The sequence below is a fragment of the Apteryx rowi genome, unplaced genomic scaffold, assembly GCF_003343035.1.
Source record: "Apteryx rowi isolate R43461 unplaced genomic scaffold, aptRow1 scaffold_0, whole genome shotgun sequence".
Classification (NCBI taxonomy): domain Eukaryota; kingdom Metazoa; phylum Chordata; class Aves; order Apterygiformes; family Apterygidae; genus Apteryx; species Apteryx rowi.
In genome coordinates this window covers 10,095,569-10,120,642 of record NW_020447195.1, presented here as the reverse complement: position 1 = coordinate 10,120,642, position 25,074 = coordinate 10,095,569, and the positions used below count along the sequence as shown (strand labels likewise).

General features: G+C 48.1%; 1 protein-coding gene across 1 annotated transcript in view; it reads left to right on the top strand.

Annotated features, from left to right (window-relative positions):
- The window catches only part of MYT1 (myelin transcription factor 1), a 37,194-nt gene extending 26,500 nt beyond the window's left edge, over positions 1-10,694 (top strand). The window contains exons 15-21 of the mRNA XM_026089962.1: positions 841-903; positions 1,456-1,539; positions 6,668-6,889; positions 7,485-7,576; positions 8,605-8,708; positions 8,827-8,970; positions 10,449-10,694. Coding sequence (XP_025945747.1) covers positions 841-903; positions 1,456-1,539; positions 6,668-6,889; positions 7,485-7,576; positions 8,605-8,708; positions 8,827-8,970; positions 10,449-10,589 — 850 coding nt within the window. The 3' untranslated portion in view covers positions 10,590-10,694. The remainder of the gene's footprint in view (positions 1-840; positions 904-1,455; positions 1,540-6,667; positions 6,890-7,484; positions 7,577-8,604; positions 8,709-8,826; positions 8,971-10,448) is intronic.
- The last annotated feature ends 14,380 nt before the right edge of the window (positions 10,695-25,074 follow it).

Here is a 25,074-nt window from a genome sequence, read left to right as displayed (position 1 = left end):
CCTACTTCTCTTCCCTGCTCACTTCATATTTCCCAGAGTTTTTTTAGGCCATGCTCACTGGCTCTTTGGGATCCTTCCTAGAGCGGTGCATGTTGCCCAGACAGCGCGACTCATTGTCCCCATCCAACACCTTTTATTTTGACTCCTTTCATCCTCTCATTCCTTCTTCATCACTGGCTGTCAGAGGAAGTGGCCAGTTTTGGACTCTGAGGACCCTCCTGCRGCTGGGATGGGGTGTCTGTCCTCAGCGAGTTTAGCCCCCCGCCATGGCAGACAGATCTGAGCTAAGACCTTCTGATGGGCTTCACTTGGCCTTGGCCAAGGTGATCCCAGGAGGAGAAAGCTGGATGGACAAGTTCTCCAAGGCTGCGGGGTATTTTTCTGGTTTCTTGTCTACACTTGCATCCAGCCAGATGGTAACTGCTCGCTCCTTACGCCTTCCTCAGGAAGACGGACGTTGCCTGGGAGGTCTTCTGGCTCCTTTCTTTGCATCCTGTGAGCCGTCCCTGCATTGAGCTTGGGAGCAGTGGTGCTCAGGTGCCGCTGGCCCCCGGGCCTCCGTTCACGGGGAGCTTCCTCGGGCCATGCTCCGGGACACCCYGTCTCCTCCTGCTGCCCTTCTTCTCCAACGCTGACGTCTCACAGCACAGAAACTTTTGTGCTGTGGGCGTTACGGACTGGACGTTATTCTTACAGACTATTGTGGTGAGGGAGAGGGAACTATAAGAAAGAAGCTTTCACATTGATGGTCCCTAGATTTTTCTTYGAAATAAGCTATCCCGGTGCTTCGATCCACCGTATTCATCCCCGGGCTAATCGGAGCCTCCCTTTCTTCTGCAGGTGCCCTACTCCTGGTTGTGATGGTTCTGGTCACATAACAGGAAATTATGCATCGCATAGAAGGTAAGATCTTCCTTTAAATTATTTTCTTCCGTAGCCTCTTTCTATTTTTTTTTTTCTCTGCAGTGGGCAGAGTTGTAAAGTTCTGAATAAAACATTAATGTTACTGACAACTGAAGCCTATTTTCATCTCTTTAATCTGACTACTTTTTTTTTTTTGATGTTTCCAGCGTCTGATTAGAAGCTCCCTTCAGTAGAATAAAAGACAAAGGGTCAGATTTTAGCTGATGCAATGTTCCTGTTAATAATGCTACCTATTTATGACTTCTATTATCACTTTAGAACATTAATAGAGGAGATCTAAGCCTTCTGTTTCAACAATTCCATTAAACATCGCAGGCTGTTAGCAGATATCTTCTTATCTAGACACCATTAATTACTGTCCATCTCCCTCAAATGTTTTTTTCTCAAGACTTCTCCTCGTGATGTGAAGCTGCAAAACGAGCGAGATCAAAACACTGTGCTAAATTCAAGGGAAAGATGACTGGAGCGGGGGAATATAAAATGCAGTAATTCTGCCAGTGAGACAGCCCTTTCTTCTCTTTTTAAACACAGTCTGTCAGGCTGCCCTCGTGCCAAGAAAAGTGGAATCAAGATAACCCCAACAAAAGATGACAAAGAAGACCCCGAGCTGATGAAGTAAGTCTGGATAAAACCCCCAAGTGGATCTTTCAGTAGCTCGGTTTTAGGCTGCACAGAGCCGYGCGTGTGAGTAGCTTCCCGACGTGCACCCCGAACCTCCCGTTGCTCCGGGAGCCGAGCGGGAGYGCGAGCCGGCGGCGCAACCCGGCCCCGTGCTGCAGAGCTCGGGGTGTCCGCGTGACGCTGGAGCGAGGGCTGTGGAAGCTTTTCCATTTAATTCCGATGTGTCCTTCCCCCGACATCCAAAGCGTTGTTGCAATTTTGAAATTTGATTGGAAAATTGTGGGGGGGGGAAGGTGACAGTGTATTTTTATTTGTTTTCCAGATGTGAAGCGCGAGCACAGCTGGTTCCTCTCCTGTCTGTGCTTTATATAATTAATGCAAAAAATCAGTAACGTTGTAAATGAGGGGTGAAAATGGGTGAATTGTTGCAGGTTTTGCAGGGCAGTGACAGTCAATTTGGGGTGCTGGTGGGTTCACTTAACTCCCAGGAACGGCAGAGAAATGAAAAATACCCAGTGCTGAGCAGGGTCAGGATCTGGTTACGCTGAATACGCTGCGTTTTGTAGTCTTTTCCACAGCTGAGTATTCAAAGGGGAAAACTGCAAAAGCTCTTCCCTGCTGCCTCCGGCTGAATTTTTCAAAACAGCCAGGGGGTTTAGTCCTACGGGGAGCAGAGATTTCAAATCCTTAGTTTGCTCCAAGAGGTTTCATCTTGCGTGAAACCCGCTGTCCTGACTTCTCRCAAGTTGGAGACTCGCCGGCTCCGCGTTCGGGGCCCGACGCGAGGTCTCGGTCTCTGCCGCCAAACGCAGTTACGGGATGTCGAAGCCTTTACTGGAGCGTGGGGGCCAGCCCTGGCTCCAGAATCCACTTTTTGGTTAATCCGGAATAACCTTAGCCTTTCTGCAGTCCATCCACTAATCCAGCAAGTGCAGGTGGAAGGGGGGGGGTGAAAAGAAACATGGAAAAACTTATCAGCTGCCTCCAGGAGCTCCTGGACGTGCTGGAACGGCTCAGGAGAGCCGGCGCTTGCAGCCAAACCCCTCTGCCAAGGCAGGCTGTCCCCAAATGCATGTTTTTTCCCCCGTTTTAGCTCCTCCTTTCCTGAAGGAAATTTTGTCCTTGCAAAACAGCAAAGGTGAATACTTTGCACCTCTGGGTACTGAATTCTGCCTCCGATCAGACAGATTAATTAGCTGTTTGCGCTTCCCACTCTTCTGCAGGTGCAGGAATAGGGGGGTGCGTAACGAGCCCGAAGTGCTGTGCAATCGTACACCCTGGCGCCTGCTGGAACAGGGATGCGATAGCGGGTAGAAAGGACATTTAAGAAACCGATGATATTTGAGCCATCTGCTCTGTTCTCAGTCTTCGGTTTACAGGAAGGAAAGCCTCCGAGTTAAATGAGCTGTGCGATAATTAGCGGGAGTTAGCGGAGTTTATTAAAAATTAAGCAACCTACTCGAGAATCTACAAGGGAAAAAAAAAAACAACAACCTTTTTTGACTGCAAAGTCCTAAATTGCCGGTGCAGGGGTTGCGGAGAGGGAAGAAGGCTGTAATGCCGCTCCRTTAACCAGTGGCAAAGCAAAGGCAGCGCCAGGAGCGTTCGTGGGTTTTCTCCTCCGGGCTTGCTCCGTTCGCCTCCGGGCTGCCGGGTAGCTGGCTGGGGACGGGGACAGGGACAGGCCAGGGAGGTGCCAAGCACCTCTCCCAGGTGCAATTTCATTGCAAAGGGGCCAGTTCTCAGTGCAAAGCAGAAAGGGGCTCTTGCATGACCATTACGGCGCGGTGCAGCTGCTGCTTGTGTAGGAAGGAGGGACGAGCTGTAAGCGCAGCAGAGGGGACGCAGAGCATCTCCAGCAGGACCGAGGATCCCCCTCGGCGCGGGCAGCAATGCCCAGTCCTCCGTTATTCACAAGATGAGCAGAGACGGGCAAAAAAGCAATACGGTGCAACGATCCCGTTGTTGCCGAGTTACCCCCTCCCTTGGAAAGTTAGCTTTTAGTCTCCTGCGACAAGGTACGCTCCAGCGAAGGTCCCTGCAGGTTCGCATTAAGGAGGCTTAACTCTAATTCCATTACTCCATCTGCCTACCGAAAGCCACTTGGAGCGCGTCCGAGTTTTGCACGTTGCCACCGAGGAGAAAGTAATTCAGTCCCTGTTGTTTTGCTGCTCATCCTTCAAGTAATTTGCTGCAGATGTGATTGAGCAGATCACCTCAACCTTCAGCCTAGCCTTGGCATCAGGCAAAAACATCAAGGGCTGCCTAATTGATCAAAGCGCCGCTAGTGCTCCCATTAAATAATAATAATAAAAAAAAATTGTAAAAAAGTCCAAGCCAGCTGTTTTGCACAATAAGGCTCTGGCTTATTTTTTATCAATAAAAGTGTAATGAAAGTTAAATTAACAGTGTAAAATATGTAACGGTTGGGCCATAACGGCGCACACTAAACGCTGGGGTTTGTCTCTTTCTCGCTCTCTTTTTTTTTCCCCCCTCTCTTTTTCCTCCTGAGGATTCAGTAATTTGCTCGTGATCATATAAAAGCAATGATGTTATGAATTTACTGAGGATCCTGCTGGCAGGGATATTATAAGTGAATTGTGCTGCATTTGCAGCTGATTAAAATCGAGATCAGCATTTTTCAAATTATCTTGGGAAAATAATGGGTGTTCAGCTCCCCCCTTCAGCTGTCAACTCCCCGCGGTACGGAATATAAACAATAAGGGCACTCATTTCGGCGCTGCAACGCAGCTTGCGATTTTCAGGAGCAGTTCAGTGGGTGTTTTGCTAGGAAAACTCCAAGTCCCTAATTACCTTCACGTAGAGGACAAGAGGGTTATTTTTGCCGTTTCTTACCTACTTGCTTTTTTTTTTAATTTTCCTTTTATAGGTAGCTCTCCCTCGAGTAATAAAGTTTTAACTGTATTTATAATTGACTAGCGTCTTTAAACAAATGCGAACCACAGCAGAAACCTTAATAGATGCACCGGGCTTTGGTGAATGATGGAATTTAGCGAGGATGCCATTAGGCAGAGGGGTCGCGGGCGGCGAGGAGAGCGGGTCCTTTTATAGCGGCACTCATCCGCTCGACCGTTCGCCTAAGTCGTGTCAGCACTTCCATTACCCGTCCCCTACCTCCGAAATGTTTTCACTGGCCGTAAATGTCATCTGCGAGGCGGCCTCGCATTGCTGATAATTCGGACTTTTGTGCCGTCGGAGAGGCGGCTCGATCTGCCTGCAGCCCCGCGTGGGGCAACCGGAAGGGTGACGACTCGGGGCGTTGCAGGCTGAGCCCGCTCGCCAGCCCACGGACCCATTTCGTGGGAAACGGTTGTGTCCCCGCGGGTGCAGGAAACGCTCCTCGATCCGAAGGGGGGAAGAGGGTCATCCCGCGGGGTGTGCGCGGAGCTGCGTTGCGATCGTGTTGATGACGCTGTAGTTGCGGGTGATAACAGGGACAACCCCGCAGTCCTCAGCAGCAGCACCCGGCGCGATTTGCTGTGAATGCGTGACGGTTTGGTGCAAGCATGTCGGCCTGGGGGCTGTGTCAGGAGCCCAAAGCCAGGCAGCCCGATTTGCAGTCTTTGCCTTCGATGATGCTATCTAAATGTGTCATTTTTTTTAAGACACCTTTGTGACCTGCTTTTCAGCTGTTTTGCTGCAAGCGCAAGAGCGAAGTGACCTCCACTGTGTGTTTTCCTTTTTGGGGGATTTATGCTGGTTCTCTTTGGTTCTTTCAAGGGCCAGTCGTAACTTTTAATTTCCTGTCTGCCTGCCATATCTCTTGTTGCAAAAACAATGCTAATATTCTCTGAAGGGATTTTTCCATTACATGTTTGGTAGAAGTAACTAAATATTTCTATTCCTCCCTTCTGGTCTTGGACTTAGAAAGCACCTCGCCTCCCACACCCACCCACTCCTGTAGCTCCTGCTTCCCAGCACGAGCGGGGACGTAGGGAGGGCTTTCTCACTGACTTGGTCCCGCTCTTCTGTCCTCCTTCCCTACTTCTCAGCTTAAGATGAACCTCCAACAATGACAAAAGCTCTCAATTTGATTTCAGTGCAGTTAATAATCTCTAGCTACTAGAATAACATATAAAGTTCACTCTGAGTTATGCGGTGCATCATCTCTGTACAAAGACCACGTAGGTTTGGCCATGAAATGTGTTCGGCCAAAAAAAATTGAGGGTGTGGGCCACAGGTCTCAGGTCTGCTGCTCTTTCCTATCCTTACATTGCTTTGCCTTGGGCCTCTGACTGCCTGTTGCCGTCCTTGTGAGACTTTCCCTATAGGCTTCATTATCCACACCCAGAGCAGGACCCACCTCCTCCTGTCGCTCTCCGTACCCTTGCCGACAAAAAGATCAGGTATAATTAGGTGGCTGCTCGTCTGGCTATTTCATGGCAGCGAGATGCTGTGCAGGGCCACATGTCGAAATCCCGACTTAGTTCTTGTGCTCTGCACCAGGACGGCATTCGGAAAGCTACTGCGTGCAGCTCGGGTGACTGCTGGCTGTTTCAGGACTGGTCCTCAGAAGTCTGTAAAGCCCTAACGCTAAAAGCATTCAAACCTTCACTCGGAAAAGCACCTGCGCCCAGCCAGCATATGGAATAAGCACTAAAAGCCCTGTCCAGAGACCCACGTCCTGGATGCCATGTTTTGGATGGGATCTCAGCTTCTGTTTCTTTATTCATTTGCTCAGAAGCAACTTTCCAGCCCAGAGGATTATGGAAAAAAAGCTTGAAGCTCTCAGTAAGGGAACCTAAGAGCAAAGTTATTGCCAGTATCTGAAAATAACCTAGTTGGAGGTATTCTTCCGCTGCCTCTCCAATAGTTGTCAAGTTGGAGAACATCAACATCTTCCTCTGCACCACTTTCCTTCAGTATGTGGAGTCTTAAAACACACAGAAGGAGAGATGCTCAGCTGATGTGAAAGGGCCATGGAGCTGTGACTGTTCACATCAACTAAGCTTCTCCCACGTAAAGGCCAGCTGAAAAGCCCAAATGTCCAGGCTCACTTCCAAGATTTCCTTGCTTCTGCTCATCCTTAATTTTGTTTTCAAGCTTCCTTATGTCTCTCTTCATTCCCATCTTGTAATTTTTGGTAATTCTCCATGCCTAGGTGTCCGGTTCCTGGCTGCGTTGGGCTTGGCCACATCAGCGGCAAATATGCCTCTCATCGGAGCGCGTCGGGGTGCCCTCTCGCAGCCCGCAGGCAGAAAGAAGGATCACTCAATGGCTCCTCATTTTCCTGGAAGTCATTGAAGAATGAAGGCCCGACCTGCCCTACCCCAGGCTGTGACGGCTCAGGGCACGCCAACGGGAGCTTCCTCACTCACAGAAGGTAAATAAGAAAATTCAAACCCCCTGGAGCGTGACAGCATTGCCATGGCAACTTGGTGGGGTTTTCTGGACTGCCTACCTGCTTTAACATCATCCCGATCTTCAGGAACATGAAAGGCATGGTAATTGCTGCTTTTGATGCTGCGCTCAGTCAGGCTCCTGTAAGCTTGGAGTTTTCTGCACAGAAAAAGTGCATAGACTTTCTTACATTGAAATGGTGAGATGTGAACTGGGCAAAAATCACGAAAAGTGATAATTTAACGTTCTTCTATTAGCATGCCAGAACAGGACTTTGGCATCCAAAACAAGGGTTTGGCACCAAAAGCAGCCAGATTAGTTTCACTTTCCTAGGTTGTCATGCCTTCTCTTTTAGGAAACATTGCATTTCTTATTTTTGCTCGGAGAAAATTGCTCTTACTTTATAAATGAGGACTTTTGTGGCATTATTCATAAAGCAATTTCCTCTGTGCCATAAAAAGCTTTTAGAAGAACTGTCTCACAGCATGAACTCCACCAAATGGTATGAACTCTTGTTGGGAACATAAGCACCTATAAATACCGAGAGTTTATGAAAACCATTTTTACTTGCCTTTCAGTTTGTCAGGGTGCCCAAGAGCTACTTTTGCTGGGAAGAAAGGAAAACTCTCAGGGGACGAAATTCTCAACACAAAATTCAAGACCAGCGATGGTAAGGGTTTTCACTCCTTTTATCTTGCAGATGTGGCAGGAAGTGGAATATTTATTATATATTTTATCTAGAGTGTGTTATCACGGAAACCAAATGGATGAGATTTGCTTGTTCTTGATTGAAATGAGGAAGGGAATAGTCATGTTTAAGCTGTCACTGAACACCCAAAAACATACCTGAGGCCCTCTCTTGCCTCCTTGTCTAGACTGGATCACGCTTTCTCCTGTAAGTTGACATCCCTGGAAATACTTATACGAATGAGGGTAACAGAATCAGGCCATTGATATAGACATAGAAATGTTTAATAAATTTGGCTATTTCCTCATGTGCTGATTAACATTTCGTTAATTATCAGCCTTTCTCACCCAAATGTGAACTCGAGGACTCAGCGGACACCTAACAAAAGCGTAGCCACGTAATAACCGTGCCTGCTTGCCCACTACGGTGCCCGGCTGTGCGCGTTTTGTGGTGCCGAAGAGGGCACATTTACGTCTTTGGAAGTAAAATCTTGCCCACCGTGAACGTGGGTTGCACAGTCTATTCCCTACACTCTTGTGTCTTTCTGCAGTCATGCTTTTTATGTACTTGAAAATTAATTTTTCTCTCAATATCTTGTTTTTCATGTTTTCATAGAAGTATTTTGCCTACAGAGTTCAAGATCATAAATATTGCTTTGAATAAATATTCAATCCTTATTTAACGATTTTTTTTCCCCCCTAACTGTGGAGGGAAAAATGAAGGGAATGTATCTATCTCGCACATTAATTATTACTCTTAATTATTGCTCATCACAAATAGTCCTTTTCTTTGTTTTTTTTTCTTTTTTGGTGCAGACATCGCAACTCACAAAACGTGCATCCCCTTTAGAAGATGTCAAAGGAAAGGCAACGATTTTGTGAGTTGCGATGTCCGCGCCAAAGAAGAGGCTCGCGCGGATGCGAGGAGGTCRGCGGACAGCCCGGCCTTTCTGCTTTTCCTCTTCTCGACCGAGAGCGTTAGCTGACCGTCTGCAACTTTCCCCCCTGCAGTTCTGGAGAACGAYGAGGAGATCAAGCAGCTAAACAAGGAGATCAGCGAGCTGAACGAGTCCAACTCGGAGATGGAGGCAGCCATGGTGAAGCTGCAGTCGCAGGTGGGTGTGCGGGGACACGCGCCGGTGCGGAGCCCGGGGAGGCGCCGGGCTTGCTGCGTCGCGGCCCTGGGCACTCTCGACCACGGCGCGTAAMTCTCCGGGGCTCCTTGCTCTGCAGATATCCACCATGGAGAAGAACCTGAAGAACATCGAGGAGGAAAACAAAATCATCGAGGAGCAAAACGAAGCCCTGTTCTTGGAGCTCTCAGGGTTGAGCCAGGCTCTAATCCAAAGTCTTGCCAATATCCGCCTTCCACACATGGTAAGACACTGCCGCAGCTCTGGCTTCTAATCGGCGCGATCGAGTGAGCCAGGTGAAATCCAATTTCACGATAAGGCTTATGTACAATTAAAGAGTGGGAGAATTTCTCTTTATGCACCTACCTCTCCTTTATAAGATCAGTTCTTTTGCCTTATCTCTGAAGCTTGCATTGTATCTCCCTTTTGTTGTCATTTTCTGCTGATCTCCCTTTGTATCTATTGTTCTGTCTCATTACATCTGGGAGCATTATCACAAAATAGGAAACTTTATCAAGGGCACCCAGCGCCTTTTAGGCTAAGACAGCACAAGCAGAGATCAGAAGGGATTGGATTTCAACGTCAGAAAGATCTTACAGCTCCTATTATAATGCAGGTAGTTTCAATTCCGTTCTGAATAGCTGGCAGCCGAAGAATAGCATTCTTAAAGAGAATGTATTTTGTTTAATTTAACAAGGTCTAACAGCCCACAGCATGTTACCATAGAGTTACTACAAAATGAAAAGACTGCATTAAAATAGTAAAACCACAAAAGGCTATTAATTACCTTCTCTCTATTCCCAGGAATGTAATTACTGTTGTCAAAAACAGGTGTGTGTATGGGGGTCCGTGTGTTGTTGTGGAAGCTGTCCTCTTACAAATAATAAAGACCGTCAGGATGATCAGAGGAATGAGCTTTTGATTTATTTTCCTGCCATCATTTTTTGGGAATCCTTTTCATTGGGGTTTGCATTTAAATTCAGGCTTGTTGGAGACAAGCCGTTCTCCAGCAGAGCATTTTTGGATGGTATTCACCCAGCTGCCTAACTGGCAGAAAACCACTCACTGAGTGCTTTTCTGTAAAGCATTTGACACATAAAGGTCAAATAAACTGTTCAGCAAATATTTTTTCAAGGTTTCAGGCAACTCCAATTAAATAATGCCCACGAGACATGTATGCTCATTTTATTCCTGTTCTTTTTCTTCCTCTCTCTCTTTCTTTTTCCCCCGTTTACTCTGAGTTAGCTATTTGCAGGGTTTCCATGATGCCCCTCCGAAGCACCCGCTGCGTTGCAGCAGCGCGTTGGGGTGGGCGAAGCACAGCACCGAGGTGACTGGGTGCCTGTCCTCGCTTTGCCTTTGACTCCCAGCGCGATGCCTCAGCAGTCCGTGCCTCCTCTCTTCCCCCAGGCTTTCATTTCCCTGGCTTAATTCAGCCTCAAGCCTGTCAAACCGTCTGCACACACTGATGCTCTATTAATAGTTCCACCAGACCAATGCGTAAAACCAAGCGCCCGCATAAAATCTTGCCGGATCAGAGACCAGACACCAATATTGTGGGGAATAAGTCACTGAATGTGTACAGTGCCTTGCACTAAAAGGCTCCGACGTTGAGACCTTTAGATGCTGCTCTACGCCCGGGCAATTAGTCGCAGAGTGGCATCTCAGGCTCTTCCCGCGCGGGCTAATAACACCGCTTTCGCTTTGCTGTGTCGGTTGCAGGAGCCGATTAGCGAGCAGAACTTCGAGGCGTACGTGAACACGCTGACGGACATGTACACCAACCAGGAGTGCTACCAGAACCCCGAGAACAAGGACCTGCTGGAGAGCATCAAGCAAGCTGTAAAGGGCATCCAGGTTTAGTGCCGCGGGACAGAGTCGAGTGAGCGAACGAACTGTAAGAGGGAACTTTCACTCCAAGTATTCAGGTTTACAAGTTAGAAAACTTGTTTAATGAATGAAAAAAAAGGACCAAAACGTAACCAAGAGGCCATTTATGAGACGTGGAACTGATCGAACTCAATGTTCTCGTTTACTTAACTTTGGACCTTCTTGAGAAAAGTGGGATTTTTCTACCTGGACCATAAGGTAGATCACGATGGAAGGTTAAATTCTCCAGTAGGCTGTGGGGCTTGGCAGCTGGTGAAGAGCAGGCGTCTTTCATGAGTTGCCATGCTTTTGCAGAGCTGATCCAAGGGTTAGAACRTTGCAAGAACAGGTTTTGTCTGATCTGAGACTAGCGTGTGACTGGCTTAAACCCTCATGTTGTCTATGGTCGTATGTCCAGATCACCTACTCACACATGAATTATGTTATATGTTGCTATAAGCGCTGGAGCTGCAAGCTACCTGTAAATCTGAACCTGTGCTGGGCCTCCCAACCCAAGGTGTTCAGATATCCACTGGGCATGGGAACTCTTAAGTATTATAAAGTAGCTTATTTTTATTTTCTGAAAGAAATCTGAAGAGCAGTTCTGGATCTCCAGTGGAAAGCGCAATGGAAAAAAGGTTCTCAGGGAAGCTTTTGGAGTTTGCAACTACAGTATTCCTTTGTCTGTCTTAAATATGAGAATAGCTATTATGAATAGGCCAATACCAGATATTTCATACAGAAGAATTCTAAATGTGTCATGGTCCAGTGTATATGATTTTTTGGAAGTCTATTTGATGACAGTTCTGGTTCTTTTCATTATTGTGATCATCCTAACAGTGGCGCAGTACTGCCAGTCCAGAGATCATACACCAATGCCGGAGAACGTTTGAGATTGTGATGAACACAAAAAAAAAAAAGAAAAAAAAAAAACAACAAAAAGAGAGATGTTAATTGATGGCCAGCAAAGTGCTTACCCAACGTGAATCAGTTGATTTCCTAGAGATATCCACATGGTAATGGGTTTTCTTGGTTTGGTTTTCTAGATTTTGTGCAAAATTACAGAGCAAGAGCCATTCTGGGAAAAAAGAAAAAAAAAAGAAAAAAAAAGAGTATTCAGGTATTGGGTATTCTTCCAAAGAAGCATTTTGTAAGCAGTTCGGTACACGCAGCCCACTGTGCACTTAAAGAACAACTACACGAATGTCTTTGCTAAGCTGATCTGCAGCACCTTGGCCAGCCCAGCGGCGGGGGCATTTCCAAAGGTCTCCGAAGAGCAGGTGAGCCGAGGTGGGACGGGGTGCCGGCAGGTACGGAGCATGTTCCCCGCCGCTGCGAGTCCCGCGGGCCTGTGCCATCGGCTGGTCCCGCRCGGCCGCTCTCGTCCCGGCTCGTCCCCGGGCTGGTGCTGGCGCCGGGAGGCAGAGCCCCGGGTGGAGTCTGCTGACCAACACTAAAGGCGAGACTGTCGGTGTCATTTTGAGCCCAATCCTGCAGATATCTAGGGCATAATCCCAAATTCAGAGAAGTCAGTGGAAAGATTCCCGCTGCTTCCAGCGGACACTGGATCCGGCCTTTAAGCTCATGAGCAACTCGACTCGCGTAGGTCCCCCTGTTGCAGTCAACGGGGCAGCTCCCGTGAGGAAATTTACTCACATGCTTAAGTGTTTGCAGGATCAGACTCCATGAGTTCACTTATTTTAGAACCCATTCCAAGTGCAAAACTACAAAAGAAAGGGGGAAAAAAAAATTTTTTTGAGGTGTTAAAAACACAATGTTCTTAACATGTAAATAGAGTCCAAATTGATTGTGACTGCAATTCAGTTAGTATTTAAAAGTAGAGAAATTGCACTTCCTGGAAGAAAGAGAGGAGAAAAAAAAAAAGTAGTTAGTTTAATTATCCTGTAAATTATTTAATTTTGGCAAGRTATATGTAATTTATATTTACAACACCTTATGTTAACTTTTTGCTATTTATTTAACTTTTTATTTATTAATTTTATACTTATTTTAAACTGGACACCGCACCATAGAAAAGAAGATAAAAGAAGCAAAAAAAAAAAATTAAAAATTAAAACTTTTGACCATAAAAAACGATATTCCAAAAAAAAGAAAAAAAAAGAAAACCCCCTATCTACAACTCCTACTTGTAATTTTGATGCAACCAAGTTATTTTTTATATATTTTGTTATTTATTCTTTTAACGATGGGAATTTTTTTAAAGATATTTTATAACTGAGACTTTTTGATAATTTTTTGGTTTGTTTTTTTGAGGGGGCAGGGGTACCGGGGGGAAGAGAGACTTTTTCGGTTTTTCTTTTCTTTTTCATTTGTATGGTTTCAGGCACTGATAACAGGAAATGAAAATTCTGTATTTATTATTTATTTAATATTTAAGTCCAAAATGAACTGTGCTCTTGTTGTATATTTATTTTGTCGTTTGTGTGTCGGTTACGTGATGACTGAGTACTTGTTCATGTGCAGGAATACTGTTCATATTTAAATAATAAAGAGGCGCATTGAAAGTTATAGCGGGCTACATGTTATTCTGTGAAAACGAATACTGTGATCTACTTTCCTCAGGAAATGTATTTTGCAGACAGAACTTCCTCATGTACCGGCAGGGTCCTTTCGTAATAAACGCCCGGTTCTGTTTGTGCCTGGAGTTCCCATGGTCTTTCTTGCGGCGGGAAGTGCCGGCGCAGGCTCGGCGGGCTGCTCACCATCCGCGGGGAGCGGAAACTGCGCYGGTGCCGAGAAATACGGCTGGTGGGACCCGGGAGGGGGCAAGAGGAGGCAACGGCACCTTCTGGGTTTACGGAGCCGCTTTGCCCGGCCGATCCCCGAGGTTCAGCTTTGGGCGCCGGGAGGGCTGCTTTCCCTTGACGCGGCGTCCTCACTCGCGCCCACCCGGCCATGACGTTCGCACATGAGCTTCCTGGCGGACCTGAGCTTCTTCCCYGGCAGAACAGCTTGTGTTTCGAAGCTGTGGCAATGAAGAGAAATTATTCTAGTCTGCTGCATTGAAGGTATCGTTTCTGAAGTAGGCTAAACTCAGTTTAGCTTTGCTGTAGTTGCAGCTKCCAAGGTGAAATAAGGGAAATTGTATTGAGGCCAGTTGGAGTTGAGTAAGTTGGATCAAACGGGAATTTTGGGCAGCTCCCTCACCCGGAGCTTCACTTCCCTTATCAACCCCCTAAACTTCCCCGAATGTCCTCATGCGAGAGGCAGGAGTGCCGCCAGGGCAGGAGATGGGAAGAAACGGAGGTTTCCTGCTCCTGCTCGAGGCAGGAGAGGGTGAGGGAACCTCAGCCACTGGGTCAAAGCCCACCGCCTGGTACGGGGACCGCAGCTCCCTCAGCAGAAGAATCGCGGGGCTTATTTGGTCGATGCATGAATGGCTGCTTAACCCCTTGGTTTGGAGCCTGGCAGCTCTTTTCCTCCGGCCTCTCTGCCCTGTTCGCCGGGTCATGGGAAGCGTGGATTTACCGCACCGTGAGCGGAGGGGTGAGGGCAAAGCTCAGCAGCTATCGGGCACCACCGTCCACAAGGAAGCTGCTTCTGTAGTTTGCTTTTAACCCACTTTCACAGTGGACAAAGCCAGACTTCTAGTGGAAGACACACATGCAGAGGAGGAAACGAGAGTATTCGCCGTCCCGGTTTATTTTCACGTGTAGACCAGCCTGAGATGGTCGCTCCAGGGCTGYTCAGCTCTGCCCAAAGCACACGCTCCTCCTGTCCCTGCCCCGTCTCTTGCTCCAGTCTCTTCTACCAGCATCTTTGGCTTTACTCCCTCTGATCTGTCAGATTTAGGACCTGACCTGGATCCCTTGGCCAAATAGGCCCGAATGTGTGAGCAGAAATAGGCTCAGGAGYGAGGACTGCGGGATCCCAGCCCAGCTGCCTTGGGAACCGAGGGCGACTGCAGTGACTGGCCTGGCGACTGAGCTGGGAGCCTCCAGAGCCGAAAACCTGAGATTAAAAGGTCCCTGGGCTACCGTGCTCAGCCACGCAAGCAGAGTGGCCGGAGTTGCTCCAGAAAAATGAGGCTGTAAAATCTGTCCAGAGTTTCAGGGCGTGAAAGCCACTCTAGCTACAAACTCAAGAGTGTCTGCAGGCCCCAAACGCTGCCATTCACCAGCTGAAAAACCTGGGCTCGCCTCTCCTGCGCTTCCACCCGCAGCTGCGGAGCGGGTTCCCGAAGCSTCCTGGGGAAGGGCGCTCCATGGCTTTGCTGGAGCAGCGAAGGGCCGCAGATCTTCCAAGGGGGAGCGGGCAGACCCTCGCGCGATCTAAAACGGGCTGGCATGCTTTTTTATTCTGAAGGGCACCTAATTGTTTCAGGAGTTTTTTAGATAGACTTTGCACCGCCAAGCAGTTCGTTGTGCCAATATTTGATTATGATGATGGAGCTAATAGACATGCTCGCTTGTCCTTTCTTAACGAATTGGCTGTGCTGCRTAACAGAGCGGTTAGATTCGTGTTAAATTGCAGCTTTGGGAGCCATCACTGTGAGATGTTATCTTCCCTGAACTGGCATCCTTTATCGCAGGGAAGGGAATTGAATTGGTTTAAGATGGTACACTGTAAGTTTATAGGTGTGCTTAGGAGAGCTCTTAAGTCTCCTCCAGCATGCTTAGGGTGAGAGAGCTGAACGGTAGAGAAGAGCAGGTCTTTCGCTTCAAGCATGAAAGGGAGAAGATAATTGTCAGTGTACGGTTGTTTCTAAACAYGTCAATAAACCACTGACCTAGGAGAGCATTATTTGGCCTCCCTGATGCCACTGTTAATTGCTCAAAGCTGCTAACGACCCATCCCTCCATTCTTCTGCCAAAATGGTACGTTCCACTCATCAGCATTTACCTAGCCTCTCCCAGCAGGAGCATCCTTCACGGGGAGCCCTGGGCCCCAGGGTGACGGCTTTCAGGTGGTAGCAAAAAAGGGTTTTCTTTCCCAGTTGCATTCATTTATTCCGATTTTTTTCCCCCCAGAGCTGCTCTGGATGAAGTCTTAAGGCTTGGTCCATCTCACCCTGTTCCTATGAGATGGATGTCCGCCTTTTTGTCTACTTCTTGCTGCTGGGCTTAGCGAGTAAGCCAAAGCCCCTTGGTGAGAAGTGCCAGTCCTGAGCACCATGTGCATCCCAGTCGCCTCCCACCCACGAGCCCACGTGGATGGTGGGGGTGAATACACGTGACCGCCTGTAGAAAGCGCACGTACGGTCCCACCAAGAGATCCCAAAAGGCGCATGGGTGAGTGGCAGCGAGGTGCCACCTCTGCCCATCCTGGGGAGAAAAGGCAACCTCGCTCCCCAGGGCTGCTGCTTGGCATCAAACTTGCTCCCTTGGGCCCTGAGCAGATGGTGCTCTGCCGATCCGGAGCGATCGGACGTGCCAAAGGAGACAGCTTCAGCCAGGAAATGGAGCAGCCCCTGCCTGGAAATTGCTCCTCTCACAACCAGCATTTAGCACAGCTTGGCTGGATTAAAGGCTCTGGACGGCACTTGTTAACACACTCRCTGCTCCTACACTTTTATGAGAAAATATATCCTTAAATGACCTTCTGCTTTATACAGAAGTGCTCATGGGAGTGAGGCTGTAAGAAAGCACACAGATGATGCATTCTTCAGACAAACCGTTCTCGTTATTCCAGATGCCTTCATCCCCTTCCTTCAGCGTGATGAATAAATCACCGATCGTTGTAAAAATGGCAGTATCAGATTTACAGACTTTTTCAACCCTGTCAACAAGGAAGTATAACAACCATTAAGGCCTGCTTTCATTTTTTATAACTGCGATGCAGTTTTGTTTGAATGTCAGTGACTATCTGTGATCATCTGAAGAAACACGAGCCATAAAGGGATGGAGCAAGGACATATGCTCCGCCTGTACTCCAGGAGTGGCACAAGGGACCGGATGGTACCGCGAGGAGCCTGGCCAGCTTTTATGGCTCACGCTGAGATACCACGTCCGACCCCACAGCATTGTGGCTACGCGGGGCAAATTCAGCCAGGCGGATGTGGCTGTGGTTAACTCCAGCATGGCCATGTTGCAGTAAGGATGTGCCAAAGCTTTTCCCTGCCTCTTCCCTCCTCCCAGCAAGTCCCAGAGTTCACCCAAACTGAGCACAAGGCAATGGCCAAACAGCTGGGACATGAGAAAAATTTGGGCTCAAATATGGGCTAGCCTGGACTGAGCACCAGTCTAACATCACTGACCTCGGGGGAGCCATTCTCAGCCTAAAGCTCATTCAAGTCCARGATCAAGAATCAGCTCCTCACGTTTTGTCATTTGCCAGAGGAATCCTTCTCGGGAGTCAACATTTAATAATCCAGCCCATCCATGCTGAGGCTGTTTAGCAATTAAATAACATAAATCCAGAAGCTAGATTAATAAACAGTCTAGTCTGTCTAGAGCAGTCTACAGGGTGGAGAGATAGAACTGTAAAATATTTATTACTGGCTTGGGGATGAAGTCATTAATTTAATAACTACCCATTGCTTTGGTTCTTACAGTTGTTAGCGGTCTGAAAGTTACAGGAGATTAGATGGGAAACTCCCTGTCTCCCTGCTGGGAAGAGCCTTTCCCATGAAAGCCAGAGTCCAGCTCCCATCTGCCACCCCATTACATCCGGGGGTGGTGAATACATTACCGTGCTGCTTCTCGAAATAAAACAAAACAAAATTTTGGCTGTCCACATGGCAGCACTCTGCAAAATTTAATGAGGACGCGGCCCTTTGTGTGCAGGGCCGCTTCAAGCAGCTGCGGAGATGAAGGCAGCGCAACCTTTGCTGGTGCGAGCCGGTTTCTCAGAACTTCGCTGCCGCAAACCACCCAGCGCCGGCGAGCACGGCGAGAGGAGGGATGTTCGAGGATCTCCCCTTGGGCCGGCTGTTGTTCGGCGAAGTCTGGAGCGTTGTCTGAACCTCCCTTTTCCCGGATTTCTCAGTGGGTCTTCACATTTTCAGGAGGGAGAAAACGTGGATATTAGCTTAGTCCCTGCTGTGATCTGATATTGGGGAGCTTCCAGGACTTACATATGAGCATCCTCTTTATGCTGATTATGGAGGGAGCCCTCTGATGAGTAGGGTCCCCTGCTGACAGCTACAATTTGCAGCGATGCTACGGCAAAAGTCGGGGGGGGGGGGGGGTGGGAGGGTGTCTGTTTGTGTGTCTTTGGTATATTTGTCATTAGTTTCATCCAGGGACAGCAAGGAGCTTTCATCCGAAGGAAGAGCACAGGAGGCGGCATGTGATGCAGGGACATGTGCCCCCTGCCAGCTACTGCCAACGAGGGGCTGAGGCGCTTTCAATTCTCCCCCATGACTGTGCTGGCTGCAGAGGTAATCGAATCGCCTAAATAATTTAATTACATCTTTAGCCTGCTTTGTAAAGCAAATAAAATAAAAAACAGGCACATGCTGTGAGCGCCGGACGCAGCCCCGCATCCGCGCCAGAGCACGGCCAGGCGCAGCAGCGCAGTCGCCCAGCCCCTGCCAGGGCTGCCTCCGGCTGCGGCCTCTCCCGGCGGTTAGGAACGTGCTGCTTGGCACCTTCTGCGCTGCAAACTGGACCAGCTCCAGGGGCACTTAGCGCCTCTCCCTGCTCTTGAGGGAGACAGAAGAAGCAGCATGGAGAGCATTTAAGGGTGCTGGCTTTTTTCCTGGAGACCTCTCGGTACCACAGGAGCTGCAGCCTTCCTGCAAAACCTGCTCCTTTTATCCCATCACCCTTGGAAGGCTCCCTTTGCTTGAGGGCATCTCTGGTACTGCTGCTAAAGCCTCAGAGAGCAGCAGAGCCAGACGGACAGATTCCAGGCCAAAGCAATGCAGAAAGGAGAGGGAGCCCTAAGCCAATGTCTCGAGGAAGAAGGGGGGCTGGCAGGAGAGACGGTGGCCAGCACTGGCAGGTCGGTGATGGAGAAAGGCACCTGTGCTCTCCTTCAACAACTGCAGAAGCAGTGACAAGCACCTGCACACTCAGCAGTGAAGGACACTGATTTTTTTACGTGGCACCATTTGGTGTGAATGCAGTTCTGCTACTAATGCAGAGAGCACACAGTAGCCTTGGTTTTGGGTAATCCGTTTGACTCAAGTTATCCTTGATGACAACATGGSGGTGAAAGCAGAATAACATCCCTGAAAATAACAGCGCTGCTGCTGCAGGGTCCAGCGAAGGAGACGCTTGGCTAAGACTTGTGGCAGCTTGAAGCAAACAAATACCATCCTGGGTGTCCAGGTACTGGAGACGAGAAGCTCTGGACAGGTAGAGCAACTGTAATGGCTTGACCAAGACTTTACGCTGTGATTTAATGATGTTGAGCTCARTTTCATCATAGACAGAGTGAGATTTTAGTGGTGCCTTAAGCAGGGATGAAGAGAGAGAGAGAGAGAGAACAAAAATGCTTGTGAATCAGATGGGCTTCATTAGTGGTGAATGGCATGACAGACCTGCAAGATATTTTTGTTGCCACCAAAAAGTAACAGAGAAACATTTCTGCAGAATGTTAACCTCAAATTCTTCCCCTCACAACAGACTGATTTGCAACCRTCAGCACAGGCACCTTTGTCCTGACCATCCTGTGCTCTGCTATACATCCAGCAAGGGCAGGGCTAACTCCAGAGGCCCTACCCCAGTATCATGTCATCGCGTTACCCTTTCATTTCTCTTATCAATGCCACCATTCAGTTCCGCTTCTTATTCCCAGCCGTTATCACRAGCCAAGAAAGCGCAGAGCTTCAGCCAGAAAAAAAAGAGAACAGGTTAAGTTCTGATGTTGTCAGCTAAAATAGGTTCCAGATGAGTTTTGTCCATAAAGAAGCTGAATCGTAGTGATTTAGTTGCCAAATTTTATATTTTCTCCCTCTCCTCCATCTYTCCCCTCAGCTTCTCAAAGGGGAATCCTGACAATGCAGAGCATTAATAGAATTAGTCTCCTGCTATAAACTGTTCACTCAGGCTTGTTAGCTCAATTGTTGATGCTAAATTCTTATCAGAAGCACCTAAAAGAACATTAATCAAGAAAGGCTGAACTCTCTGCTTGGGTCACAGAAATTTAATTAAACCCCAAGCAAAAATGGAAAATCATTTTGAAAAGAGAAGAGACGAATGCAAAATGGTTTTCATCATTTGACTCTGCATCTTTTTAGTTCAAACTCTTACTCATGATTTCAAAGAGAGTTTGGCCAGAGCAAAAGCTGAGCAAAACAGAGACCTTCCTCAGTGCCTCCTTTAACACAAGGTCCTGATGCTTATCTCCCATAAATGGGGGTAGTTCAATTGACCTAGATGGAGCAATGCTGATTAAAGCCTGCTAAGCACCGGGACCTACAAACGGGAAGGAGCAGAATGCCCTTCCAAGTGAAATAATAATCTTCATGAGTAAAATTGTGTTATGGTTATTGGTTTATGGATTTGTATGTATTTTCCATTTGCTGTGCAAAAAGGGTCATGCAACCTCCAAATCTAAAGGCAAAACACTTGCTCAGTAGACACAGAGGAATATTAGTCCCAGCATACGAGGCACCGATAAGACCTTGTGTGGGATATTGTGTGCCGTCCTGGGTCTCTTTGAAAAATCAAAAGATGAATTTGAACTTGAACAGGTGCAGAAAAGGACTGGCAGGGTGATCAGCAGAATGGAGAACCTATCTTAGGAGAGGAGATTAAAGAGCTTGGCTTGTTTAGCCTAGAAAAACAAAGGTTAAGAGGGGATATGATTACTCTTCATAAATACATTCAGGGAGGGAGGGGAGGGGAATGATTTAAGCTAGAGGATAACACTTGTAGGAGATCAAATAGGTGCATGCTGGCTTGGAATAAATTTCCRTTGGAAAGTTGAAGATGTTTTCCTRTTGCTGTAGAAGAGAGGTGTTGGAGTGGCCTTCCAAGCAGGACAGCTGTGCAATGAGCCCTGTGGATTTTTAAGGTGAGCCTGACAAAGGTTGTGGCTGGAGCTGTCTGACAGGCGAGGGTGAGTCTGCAGTTAGAAGAAGCTCAGCAGACTGGGACTGCCAAAGTCAAAGTAGTAGAAAGAAAATGTGATGGCTGCAGTCTTTCTGCATTTTTATTTTATTAATTCCATATTTCAATCCATGAACCACCTGAAAGATCCAGGAAGCATTTTTTCCCCCATGAATACGAAAAAGTTGATTTTTGAGATTTTTTTTATTTAGCAACCTCTCCTAAACCATGGCAGATAGGCCATAATGAWAGACAGGAGAGAGGCAAGGCACTGAACGGGGCTCACTGGTGCTCCTAGCAGTACCAAGAAGTCCCTCAAGCACCTTGCTGCTCTATGTCCCCTACGGCTGAGACCTCTGCTGCTCTCTGGGGGACTGCACTGTCCCCTGGACAGCACTGTCCCCCTGTCCCCTGTCCCCCTGCCTGCTCCTTTCCTTCGACTGTCTAGGATTATATAGCAATTTCCTCCTTTTAACTCAGACATCTCAGTTAAGTGAGATGAATCCAGGTCTTTACGGGTCCTTCTTCCAAGTGGCAGTGGTTATGCACGGTGCAATACAGYAGAAATCAAGACATATGTTATTCCTCTTAGTCCAGCAATTACTCAGAGTCCTCAGATGAAGTGAGGCAAGAGCAAAGCTTTGGGAGATGCACACACACACACACACACACGCACACGCACGCACACAAACTCTCCGCATGGGCAGGATGTTCTGAGGCAATTTGTTGCCAGTCTGTTAATAGTAATAGTAGCGTATATGCATATGCGTACGTGTGTATCTGCACGTATGCATCCCTGTGTGTGTGCACGTATGCATATATTTATTCTTCTGAAAGTGGTATAGTGCTAAACTGACCAAAACCGAAAGAGGGCATATTTTGCCAAAAAAAAAAAAAAAGAGGAAATGGTGAAAATATAACCCTATGATTTAGTGCTCCCCCAGCYCTTAATTTATGTGAGTCATCCTTTCACCCACAAATTAGCCTGCTGACTTAAATAGCATTCTGTWTTCAGAAGGAGGTAGGTTGGGTTGTCTGCCTGCAAGGGCAGCGTAGTCCGAGCTCACTAGCTCAGCCTGCCGGGCCCTGACAAACGCTCCCTCTGCTTGCGTCCTAAAATTAGTTTTGACAGTTTGCTCCTTCAAATTAATAAAAACATCCCATTTTAACAGACCATCACTGAAGTTGGGCTTCTGAAAGTTAGTTCATGTTGACTGATGTTTTAAACACCATTTGTAAAAGAAATCGGTTAAAAAAAAAAAAAGGAAGATGGAAACAACGTAAAACACAGGGAAATACAGAGAAACAAATAGGGGAAAGCAAGAAAAATCTAAGCACTGGATCCAGCTCGCCCTCGCGGATGGAGACCGAGTTCTTACAGGTGAGATGGTTGGAGCTGGGGGTTTGCTGCGAGCCGGGCCAGAGCGGACTTGGCCTGTCCTTGTGCCAAGGGTCCCTGCCAGGCCCAGGCCGGGGAGCCGCCGCCGCGGTGCACCCGCCAAAGCCTGTAGCGATGCCCGTACTGCTGATGACACCTTGTGGTAAACAGCCGATAAATAAATGCTGAGATTTACCAGCGCCACGGGCACCGCTTCCTCCACCTCGCTTGGCTTTTTGCCGCTCTCAGAAGCTGGCGGGGCTCTGCAAGTGGGGAGAGCTGCCCACGTGCATTTGTGGACAACGTGGATTCAGGAGTTAATTGCCCAGCTATTGCCGACTGTAACTCACGGATAACAAAGCCCCAAGTGAGCCGTAAGGACGAAGGGAAGATCTTTTTAAAGTGCGGGGGAAGAAGTATCACAAAGATTCAGCAATTGCAGGCTCATGAAGTCATAAAACCCCCCCAGCCATTCTGTTTTTGAAATGTGGGTACTTTTGCAATAATATTAGACAACTTTGTGTTTACTCCAGAGCTAGAGCCCAGTGCTATGACCTACGTGGAGCCAGATTTAGCAATAGCTAAATTAACAACAACAACAACAAAAAAAGCTACCTTTTCAAAGAACCCAGAGGGGAAAAATGGTCTGGGGCTAGCAGAGCCAGAGAAAAGCGTACGGTGCACTGCAGTGAGGCCATATGGCAGCCAAAATGAGTCTGACCAGGCACAGACTTGCGTGATTTCTGTTATTTGTCCCACTTAGCCCAGGATAGGCTTTGCACTTCAGAGATGCGTATGAATTAGAAGTGCAGAAAACCTRGTTTCTCCTGACAAATTTCTGTAATTCTGCTCTAGCCACTGTCATGAGCCAGAGGGGCCACCACCTCACATGTCCTGGCAGTGAAAGGCTGGAAGGAATCACCARTACACCCGGGAGGGCTCAGCATATTTGGGGATCCCTAAAACATTCCTCAAGCTCTTTCTGATCTTCTCAGGGACTTGCTGCAGGAGGGACAACCAACTCTGCCCAGATGAATTTTCACTCTCCCATAGGAGCAGTTTGCTGTGTGACACCRTGGTGCTTCCCTCTCTTCTTGCTGCTGTGGGTCCAGCCTACATCACAAGTGAGCTAACGATAATGGGAAAAAATTTATCCAGCTTTAACAGTTTTCATGCAAAAAATAAATAAACCACTATTTTTCAAGCAGCTCATTGGGAAGGGGAGCAGCCGCTGAATAGAAGCTCTTGACTCATACATGTATGGAGTTTGTCTGTTCTGCGTTTGCAGATTTCAACCGCGTTGCCATTTGCTTGAGTGCTTTCCTTATTAAACAAGACAAGGCATGCACAATCAACACGTCCCGATTTGGTTGAATCAGCAAGGAGGAGTTTCAGTGCTCACACTCCACAAATAATCCCATTCTCCCAAGCAGCTGTCTTCTGTGAAATGAAAGTGCAGACATCTACAGTATTACCCTGTGCCTGTTTGCACAGTCTGCTCTTATCATGTTAATGAAGGGGGCTGAGATAATCACCTTAAAGCATAAATACATCTTGGATGCTGATTCACTTTCTCCTATTTGAGTCTCATTTACCAGGGTTATTTCTTTTTCTTCCACTTCATGCTTGTTGTGTCTGGGAGGATGGCTATTTTTTTTCCACCAGTGATCTCCAGGCAACTTAAATCAGCAAGCGTCTTCTCTAGATGCTGTTATTTTGTCTCATTTTGTAGCCACACATAGTGTCAAATGATGGATCTACAGCCAGTCCAGAMAATGTTGTCGGATCTGCAGCCTTAGGGGTCACACAGGTCACATAGCCTCAGTCGATACTGTGTGGGTCACTTAAGGATGAAGAGGGATAGGCACTTTCAGAGGATAATTTATTTCATCCTAAAATGGGTGGGAGGAACCATCTTTTCCCCCATGTCTTGTCTAGTCCTGCCACGGTGGTTACAACTACCAACAGGGCCTACGTGACTAGGTAAAATCTAAATGAGATGCCTAACTTTTAGCCAGATATCATTAGGTGACAGGGATCCCTCCACTGCACAATTGGAGAATCAGAATATTGTGGCACTCTGCATGTTTTCCTTCAAGCCCCAGCTCCTGGAGACAGGTGAATATGCTGCTCACTTATTTTCCTCTCAGTTTCTTCCTGGCATTTATGGGTGCAGCAGAAAGCACTAGCATGTGACCCAAGTTGAATGTTTATAGGCTCAAATTGCAGAATATAAATTAGCCCCGGGAGTAAATTTTTTTTTTCCCAAGTTCCCATGATTTTTTCCAAGCCTAGCTAATGATATCAGAACATCTGGTGTTGGCCAGGCTTCACGCAGGAGGGCTCAGCTACGGCGCGTGGGCTGTGCATGCCAGCCAGAGACTGGCACCTCCCCAGCGCCAGCGCGGCTCTGCCGGTCCCACAGCCGGCCTGCGCGGCGCGTCCACCTCGCGCTGGGGCCAGAAACGAGGGAAGGGTAGAAGGGGTAGGGCTTGGGGGGGGAAGGTGGCCCCACTGGGCTGCGGAGGTGCTCCCTGGGCGATGCGGTGGCACAGAGGGGGAAGAAAGGGAGGTCTGGCCTGTCTTTAGGCCTGCTCTGCCAGCCTGGTCTGCGTTTAGCCTAGCTCTGTGGGCCTGGCCTGTTGGCCTGGTCAGTACGGAGACCTGGGCTGCATTAGGCCTGGCCTGTATTTAAGCCTGGCCCTTTGGCCCTGTCTGTATTTAGGCCTGGTGTGCAGACCCCATCTATATTCAGGCCCCATCTGTAGGCCCAGTCCATCGGCCTGGTCTGGATTTAGACCCAGCGTGTACTTAAGCCTGGCCTGTATTTACCCTGGGTCTGCATCTACCCTGGGCCCGTATGTACCCCAAGCCTGTATCTACCCCAGGCCTGTATCTACCGTGAGCCCGTATCTACCCCAGGCCCATAACTACCCCGGGCCCATAACTACCCCGGGCCCGTATCTGCCCCAGGCCCGTATCTGGGCCAGTTGTCTGGGTCCGTGTTTGGGCCCGGCCTGTCGGCCTGGTCCGCACGAAGGCCTGGTCTGTGTCTGGGCCAGGTTTGTCGGCCCAGGACACCGCGAGGCCGCAGGGCGGTGAGGGGAGGGCGACCCCCCCGCCCCGCCGTGGTACAGCC